The sequence below is a fragment of the Gadus macrocephalus genome, chromosome 1 (assembly GCF_031168955.1).
Source record: "Gadus macrocephalus chromosome 1, ASM3116895v1".
NCBI classification, from domain to species: Eukaryota; Metazoa; Chordata; class Actinopteri; order Gadiformes; family Gadidae; genus Gadus; species Gadus macrocephalus.
The window spans coordinates 12,678,335-12,687,742 of record NC_082382.1 but is presented as its reverse complement, the minus strand read 5'-3'; the positions used below and the strand labels follow the sequence as shown (position 1 = coordinate 12,687,742).

The 9,408-nt window shown below is 43.4% G+C and overlaps 1 protein-coding gene across 1 annotated transcript; it reads right to left on the bottom strand.

Moving 5' to 3' along the window:
* On the bottom strand, nucleotides 1–9,408 carry LOC132460336 (caspase recruitment domain-containing protein 19-like). Its single transcript, XM_060055329.1, has 8 exons — nucleotides 9,203–9,408; nucleotides 6,222–6,413; nucleotides 5,740–5,893; nucleotides 5,468–5,635; nucleotides 3,551–5,216; nucleotides 3,080–3,317; nucleotides 1,488–1,553; nucleotides 1–41 (listed from the first exon to the last, which is right to left on the bottom strand). Exons 5-8 carry the CDS (start codon nucleotides 3,632–3,634, stop codon nucleotides 1–3), a joined length of 429 nt encoding a protein of 142 aa, XP_059911312.1. The 5' UTR covers nucleotides 3,635–5,216; nucleotides 5,468–5,635; nucleotides 5,740–5,893; nucleotides 6,222–6,413; nucleotides 9,203–9,408.

Here is a 9,408-nt window from a genome sequence, read left to right as displayed (position 1 = left end):
CTAGAGGCAGAACACTACAACTATCAGCAGGCTGACCAGGGCTAGAACCACACCACACAAACAGCCTGGCTGGATATTAACCCACGGCATCAGGAGGCAGTGGTTATACTATTAATGGATGTTATGAACTAACTGGATAATCTAATTTTTGGTAGCAGAAAACTATAAATATTATCAAAGGTTTTATTTTATGGACGCCTCTCTCTCTCTCTCTCTCTCTCTCTCTCTCTCTCTCTCTCTCTCTCTCTCTCTCTCTCTCTCTCTCTCTCTCTCTCTCTCTCTCTCCCTCTCTCCCTCTCTCTCTCTCCCTCTCTCTCTCTCCCTCTCTCTCTCTCTCTTTGTCAGCTGTTTATATATATATATATATATATATATATATGTGTGTATGCATGTCTATAACACCGAAATATACTTTTCCCATACTAAACTAAAAATGTACCAAATATACCTGAGCCTATTTTGGTCACATGGATCCAGTGAGCAGCAGTTCAGAGACATTTAAGGATAATGCCATTATCGGGTTTTCAACAACATGATGACCTCAGCAATGTGGGGCCCTGAAGCTGTGTAGACCGGTGAACAAATCGTTTTTGCACTGTTCACCACTGAATAGCAAATTGTCAAGCAAACTGTATGGCTAAAGAATTGTCTTACTTTACAGCTGAGCCGCCGCAAAGCTCAACTCAGTCAGCTGTTTTCTTCTCCTTTGAGAGATAGCGAGCCTCATCAGAACCCACCTGCTCATTCCTACGGGCTAGGAACATCAACGGTTCAGTGGGATCGACCCATTTGTCCTCAGTCTCAAATAATGCGCTTGTGGGTCACACATTCCTTTTTTAATCCGTTTCGAACAGGCAATGTACATTGAAAACCGGTATTCCGGTGATTTGTGGAATGTCATGTGCCAAAGTCAGGCTTTTTATTTTCCATTTTAGCCTCAAAATTCTTTGATTGGATATGGACCGTGTGTAGACAAATATGTACAGGCTGAGCAGCACCGTCCTAAAGCTCAGTTTGCAGAGGCACAGGGGAGCTTAATATTCTGACGCTTGTTGATCTCACGCTTACTCATCCATGTTGTAGATTGCCATTTGTCCTTGGCTCAAAGGAAATCACAGCGTTGTTTTGCTGTGCTGCCCGGCCCTGCCACAGAACAATGGAGGAACGGACCAGAACCTCTTCAGATATCACCGTCTGGGAGTAACAGAGCAGGGAGAGAAGGACATTGAATAGACTCAAGCCCCCGGCACGGAGAGGAAACAACAAAAACAAAAAATGGAATTGAGAAAACCTGTGAAATAAAAAATTATATTCAGGAGAAGAAAACAACTTCACAGAAATAGCCAAAATATAGCATACAATTATTTGTGTAACAAAACTATGATTTCCTACGGGAGATACACTGAGTCACAGAGACCTTCAGTTAGATTGAGCGAAGAGTGCAGGCTCAACACAGAGCCACCTTTCTATCAGCGTGTATGATTCACCTCCATAATAATAGAGCGCTGTGAGGCCCACGGTGAGGCAGAAGCAGCTCAGGTAGAACCAGGGCCCTGCACACAGAAAATACAGTCAGACTTTGATAAACCAATGTCCATGTCATCTATTTTGATGATACAGGTGTGAAGGTTAGTATACTAGGATCAATGTTATGTGGTGGAGAAATATTTAAGATACAATTCAGCACTTTTGGATATGAAGTGACGAAGGAGATAGAATACAGTATTTTACTATCGGGTTATAAATGTGGTTGCACGCATCAAGATAAAGGTTGTTATACAATCAAGAAAAACATGGGAATAAAAAAAGGATGCAAGAATATAATGGACGGATAAAGTGCCTTCTAAAGCGTATATTTATCATATTTAGAGTACATCTATAAACAAAACAAAATCGTGAAACATGGTCACTCGTTGTAGAAATATCTCTGGGGGATATAAAAAGCAATCGTTGTGCCGCTCTCTAATTATCCCAGATCTCCAGTATCATCTCACGGACACACTGTTGATGACCCGATTTTGTCCGTAGGGATTCACCTTCGACCCACTGGATGCAACAGTGTCTGTTCATAGGAATGCAGAACAGAAGAGACTGTTTTTGTACGTTTTGGTTGTCGGCTGAACGTGAGCTAAGCTGACCTACAAAGCCAGAGCTCTTGATGTAATGTGACAATGCGGTGATGTCATTTTAACATGCAGGGAGATGCGCACACATTGTGTGATAATAGAGGTGACAGGGTTCAGCAGACAGTGCCATTGGATGAAAAGCGCATCAGGCTTCGAAAGCTTATTGAAGGACGAACCCATTTTTGTAGAGATGTTCTTTACAGTCATGCAGCTGTATTTTCTTCTAAAAGTGCGGTCAACCTACAGACAGTTTTAGAATACTCAATAAGAACTGTATCAGAACTATGGATCAGGGCAGCACTGTTCATTGGGTTTTACCCTTGTGGTTTAGCACAGATCTCTCTTGGACTGTCAAAGTGTTGGTCTTCTTGGGTTCTGCCATTTCTAGAACAGAGAGAATATACAGAAGCCAGGGGAGTGAGTAAATAGCAAACAACAAAGATGACAAGCTGTAGAACAGAGACAAAGCCTTTCTCCAAACATTTGCCCCTGATACACTGAGAAGCTGATAGTAAGCAGGCCAGACATCCCATGATAACACACAGTGTGGTAGAGTTTAACCTGAGGATTTCATAGCAGAGTAAATACAGGTGAAGCTGGAATATGCATAATATATGAATAACTTAGGTCTATTTCATATCTGCCAGTCAGCAATAGCTACAGTTTAATTCTTGGACAAACCACCTCAAATAAATGTAATGAAAACATGAACTGTAACAGCTCTTAAAGACATTTCCGTGGACGGAGAAATGTGCAGCTCACGGTTCATGTTCAACAAAAGCTCCAGCACATATTTCAATACATCATTTTTAGCCATATACTTACTTCCTGTGTGCAATAGACTGGTGAAATGGTGACATCTATATTGATTATTCTATACAACTATTTTACACATAATATATATATATATATGTTTTTATCAGAATAATGTGGTGTTAAAAACCTGTGTATACACCACATCATTCTGAGACGTGGGACAAAACAAAGGATTTCTACAGTCTCTGTGCTCATAGCCAGTGTCTTGACCCAATGACCTCGGAGGCTGACCCTGCTTGGTAAAGTGCAATAAAGGTCCTCGGCGTGGAGCTGGAGGGCTTGGTAGAACCCCAGACACGCCTCATCTCCCTCCTGCTGCAGGTGCTCCAGCAACCCAGAGAGCCTTCCCCTGGTGGCCGCCGCTAGGTTCCTGAACTACAGCAACACACAGATACAGCCTCACCCTCAATAAAACCACAAAGATAGTAGGATACTGGTCAGTGGGTAGGATGGACTCCCAGGTGAACAGACAGTTATGGGTTCGAATCGCAGTACGCACCCGTAGGCAATCTTTAATAATACGCCTCGCTCCCTTCCTGCACATTAATGAATTTTTTTCTTTTTTTTTTGTTGCATTATAGTAATTAGCTATAGGTGGGTGTGGTCACCCTTTGTGCCTCATGGTCGTTCAGAATCTGGGGGTGGATCCTGTTGAGCTGCAGAACCAATCTGTCGAGCAGTGCCGTGTCCATCCTCTGGTGCCCACACAGGAACTGGGCGTCCCTCTGGAGAAGTGGATCACGGTAATCATCAATGTCTGGCCGAGGATGATGACAATTACAGCGGCACAGAAGACAAACGCGACTGACACATTAGGTGAAAATATGCCTGAAAATAAGTACTGCTTCTCCTACGATTAAAAATATGTCCCTGAGAGACCAATAAGGTCTTTAAATTCCTTTAACCGTTTACCTAAAACAACAAATGTGAACAAACCTCCAAAAACCTCCCATGCCATGCGGTTATGAATTGTTGGCCTCTTTTACGTTAAACGCTCAATGTTAAAAAGCTCGGCTAAACCTCCTGCTTCTCGCTGCCGCCATCCTGCGGCCATGCAAAGGATGGCATTAGATCCACAAGCCAGTCTTGTCTAGGCCCTGGGCTGACAGGTTCCTTATTTGAAGTCAATTTCCGGCCTCATATGAGCTCTTTACGCCAGTAAACAGTCCCAGGAGCACAAATAATAAGAACACGAAAATTCTAACAACAACACCAATGAGGTGGAGAATAAATATGGAGTTTTGAAGAAATTTTTCAAAAAGCCAACGTCAATGGAAAGGATATCTCTCTATCGAATGTCTCGACCTCTATCCTGTCAATAACGCTTGCGTGGGGCATCCCGTCCCAGGCGATCCTTAGTGAGATTAGAATGGCCGGGAGGGAACGAGGTTATCTTGGCCGAACAACAAAAAAGGGAATAGACCTACATGCTATTTATAGTGACGACTATCCCATAGATTAACCAGAGCAGAAGGGGTTTATACCGCTAAGACTAGCTTTTTCCGCTTCATTCATACCTGAGTCCCAATTAATGAATTCAAAGCAGTAAGATCAATAACTAACTGCAGTTAATCTGACTTCCTTGAAAAATAACAGTAATGCATTTAAAATGTATTTATTTAAATGAAATCTTGCGCAAATGACAATGGCCTGCAGAATTATGTACAAGAAAGGCATCCTTAAAAGTGCAATGGGTCACTCTCACAGACAGATGGCAGTGTCTCCATACAATTTCACCAAAGGCACAGCCTCCGAAATGGTACTCACTGTTTTCACTGAATTATGCCTTTTAGTTTCCTTCAGTCATTGACGTAAGAAAAAACATCACCTACTCAACCACTAAAACTATTTAGTGGTTGTTTGTTTTGTTTCATTATATCAAATATGTGTCCTGCTCACACAGATATAATCCGTATGGAGCATTCTTTTTTTGGTTTCACAACTTGGGGCTCCTGGGAGGTGTGTGGGGCCACTCGCGGTATTCTGTGCTCCTGCCCTCCAAGCTGTCGCACCACGCCAGCACCACGGCCACCGGCCGAGCAAGCTGCTGAGCTCTGCGCGGCACCTGACTCCTGTTCTCCACGGCCCATCGGACAGGGCGGCCCGTTCGTTGCAGGTGAGTTGCGCTGGAGATAATGGGAGTTTGGATGTGGGCCTGCCTCGTCCTGCTCCAGTCTCATGTCCCGGGTTAAGGGAGATTGTCTGTAGCCAATTCCAGGGAGGGGAGTTGAAGATGGAACGGTACGATCGGCGTAGGGATGCAGGAGACAAGACCTGTGATAGAAAAAACATTGTTACGATGAGCCTCAGGTTGTGTCTGACTGAGAATAGTAGGTTCAGCATAGCATAGCTACCGTTATTGTCATTCCTCTTCTGAGGCCCCCACTTCCATTACACTACTTTTTGACTAACGCTGCTTGATGCATCTTATTGTGAAAAAAGTGTTCTTTCTAGTTATTTACATATGAACTGCTACTTCCGTGTCTGTGTGTGTGTGTCTCAATCAGGGTAAGAGCCCTTCTCACCCAAATGGTGCTTTGTTGTCAACAAATGCACCGTCACGGCCGCCTGAAAGCATCGCCGCTGCCTTCTGACGGCTGTTGTTGTTGTTGTTGTTTCTGCTGTGATGATGAGGGAAACCAGTCCTGCCCCCCTCACACTGCCTACGAAGCCACTCTTCTTCCTCTGTCTCCCTGTGGCCGCAAAGCATCAAACTTAGCATTAGTGGGGGGATCAGTTTCAGTTTGGTAGCCATGACGACGGACGAAGCTTCTGATGTTAAAGCAAGTATTTTCACCTCTTTTGGTGGCTTCTCTTCCTCGTCTTCGTCTTGAAGCGCGCATGCAGACAGCAGATGATGAAGGCCATGGTCAGCACCACAATGACGCAGGAGCTCACGATGGATGCCCACACGGCAACGCGGAAACCAAACTCCCCGTAGGCAGACATGGCTGTACAGAGAGAAAACCCACATATGTGCTTCATGATAAAATTCATCCATGTGAAATGACTGCACACACACACACACACACACACACACACATTAGTGTCTATCTTGTTATGAATATTTTATTGTAATCCATGTGTATGTCTTAGTGTTTGTTTGAAACCTTTCCACCATATCATTAACAATGATGTGGTACGCCCAATGTTTATTATTCTTACAGAGACATGGTCCTTTATCAACTCTTCCATGATCTATGTGTCCCCGTTACGGACACTCTGCAGTGTGCATTACGAGAGCTCTATCCTGAGCCTGTATTCTCATGTTTTACTCACGGCTACAATAGGTTTCCCCGACCCACTGGGGGCTGCTGGGGCTCATTTCACACACCACATTACTGCCCATCAGCCTGGTGTGGTCTGGGCACTGCAAGGAGATGACGGTGCCCACGTTGGTTCCGTTGCCCTGGATGACCCTCTGGGTGCCCAGGGATGGCCGAGGCCTGGGGGTGCACTGCTGGGCGAGGGCTGCAAATTAAAACACAACGCTTTGTGAACTTACGCACCTTCATTGCTATCGGGCTTGTACAGGGTGACGTCACATCCTAAGGCCCCCGCCATTGTTAGGAGCATTGGACTGTTCGTTATTTAGTTGGTAGTAAAGTTTTTTTTGTCTGACGGGTTGTGTCAATAAAGTGAAATGTATTGATCATTATGGTGAGACATTTTTGTGTTTCAAACTTCAACAGCATTCCCCATGAATACCCTTTTTTTATTGACCGATGTTTAGGTTAGCCTGGTCCTACCGTACTTCATTTCATTTGCACAGAGAGTCTGGACCTGCTCAATTGCCAAACGTTAACTCACTTGAAGGCGGATGTCTGTTGAAGTTTAAAACTATTGGATCTGCCCAGTGCCACTCTGGATCTGCCATAACCAATCGCTAACGTATGGCCGGGAATCACGTTGCGCGCAGGCTGTAAACCAGGCCTATTCAACTAGCGGCCCGTGGGCCAAATGCGGCCCCTCTTAATTTTTTTCTGGCTCGCAAGAGCATGCAAAAAATAAATAAAATAAAGGAGAAACATAGTTGCATGCAAATCAGGTTTCTGTTTGTAGCCGGTGATACTAGCCAGTATCAGTACCCCACAATCAGGAACTGGCATCACTTATTCTGACAATGTTTGGCTCGACCGATACGTGAGTCTAGCTTTTCTCATATGAATGACATTAGAACAAGGGCACTTTGCTCCATGACCTATGAGAAGCTGAGTGTCTCAGGATGAGCCAAACTAGGCAAACAAGGCAGTGCAATCTTTCTCACAGAATCACTGGCTCAAAATGTCTCATATGTGCAGTAGTTCTGTTTTGTGATGATTCAAACAACATTGTTGAATTCTAAATACGTGTCCAAAATATGTGAGAACAAAATCTTTTATAATGATACGATTAAAAGTGAAGAAGGAAGGAATGCGTCGGACAAGTTTATTCCATGTAGTAGTACTATATTAAGTTAACACTACTTTAAGTACGATTTATTTGTAGCATTTCATTCACGTAGTTTTACTCTGTGTGGCCCATGAACCCCCAGTGGTTTTCCTTTTCGGCCCACTTGTTAAGGAGGTTGAATAGCCCTGCTGTAAACAAACCAAACACTGTGCGTGAAGATGTCCGTCTGTTCGCTGATTGGACGCAGAAAATATGGACAGAGAAAACCCACTACACATACCGCAGCGCAGACCCAGACGGGAAATTCAAATTGAGCAGACGTACTTAGGCGGGCGAAGCCAGGCTATGTTTAGGTTAACGTATGCATAGGGTTTTACCAGAAGGCTACTACAACTCTCTTGAGTCCTTTATATGGCGGATTAACTCAAACCGAAAATCCCATGATGCCTTCTGATGAACAAGTCCAATAAAAGGGTTGCAGGTTGATAAAGCATTCTTCTTTTTTCTTCTAACAGCTAACCCAATGATTGATTGACTAATAAGGTTAAAACTAACTCTGATCCACTATAAGAGTCAAGTCAAGCGAGAGGTAGGTCATAACAATTCAATATCAAGTATTAATGCATATCGAAAACCTGTCCATTTTAAATGTACATTTAAAACGGTAGAACCATTACACTGAGATTACACTATATGCATATTTATATTATTAATACTTTATTTATGAGATTAAAAAAAAATTGTGCTAGGATGACCTGGCTAATAACTGCCCTAATGCACTGCAGGATGGGACAGCAATTCCTCGGCTATCAGGCTGAACCCCGCAAAGAAGCTGGCTCAGCACACAAAGTGACAAACTCTTTCACGCCGTGTGACACTCAAGCACCAACTGCTGACGATATCAAAGAAGCAGGAGGACATTTGACAAATTCTTGGAAACATTGTTGAAATATTCAGCATTTGGTTATCATGCAGCACAATGCTATTTGTGAAGATGATCTTATTATTATGCAATTATGAGTAGGCTCCATATGGCATGGAGTATGGCTACATAAGTCTGCATATGATCTTATTAAGAAGATGTCAATATCAGTTCATGAGTGTGTGCGTGTGTGTGCATGTGCTGTGTGTGTGTGTGTGTGTGTGTGTGTCTGTGTGTGTGTGTGTGTGTGTGTGTGTGTGTGTGTGTGTGTGTGTGTGTGTTGTGTGTGTGTGTGTGATAATGATGACGACAGTTATCACACACACCTCTTCCTCATTCGTAGGAAGAGGAAACAAACAGAAAGAACGACGGAAGGAAGAAGAGAGGGATGGTGGAGGACAAAAAGAGAGAGATATGAACTTTATATTTGCTTTGAATTACATTAGCCTCATCTTCATATTCTGGTGGAGTGTGTGTGTGTGTGTGTGTGTGTGTGTGTGTGTGTGTGTGTGTGTGTGTGTGTGTGTGTGTGTGTGTATGTGTGTGTGTGTGTGTGTGTGTGTGTGTGTGTGTGTGTGTTTTGACTATGAAGGTATATTACTAAATGAATGTTCACAATTTAAGCACGTTTAAAAACGTTGGCTAAGTTTAAACACGATAAAAAAGTCCCAACGATTTTTTGAACGAAAACCATGCAATCAAATATTTAAAAAACAATAAACGAAAACGGCTGTCGATCACCTAGATTCAATATAAATATGTTTATGAATACAAAATCCATGTTTAAAGATATGGTTTTAAGCAGAACGAGATGGGTAAGTAATGCGTTAGACAGGTATAGTGGCAACAGTTGAGGGAAATGTATTATAATGTGTAACATACCTACTATAGTTTTCGTAAATGGTTAAGAGCTACCACTAGCGTACTACTACTACTACTTTCTTACCTCCAATGTTTTGGGCACGACTGTCATTCGCGGGCTCAAGAGATGTTATCGACGTTGCCCCTGCCATACTGACACAACCCTAGTCCGCTTTTCGACCCGTCCACACCGACCGAGAGCCTTGCCTCCTCGGTGCCCAGTGGGTCAGCAGGAAGGGATCCTGAACCGCGACTGTGTTGCGCCAACTCGAAATTTCGTGTACGGAGATG

Coding starts and splice junctions, on each gene's coding strand:
- LOC132460336 (XM_060055329.1), bottom strand. CDS start 3,634: ATGGACACGGCACTGCTCGACAGATTGGTTCTGCAGCTCAACAGGATC. Junction 1,554..3,079: donor ACGTCTCAGAATGATGTGGT/GTATACACAGGT, acceptor TTCTGTGTGCAG/GGCCCTGGTTCTACCTGAGC. Junction 42..1,487: donor AGCGCTCTATTATTATGGAG/GTGAATCATACA, acceptor GTGTGGTTCTAG/CCCTGGTCAGCCTGCTGATA.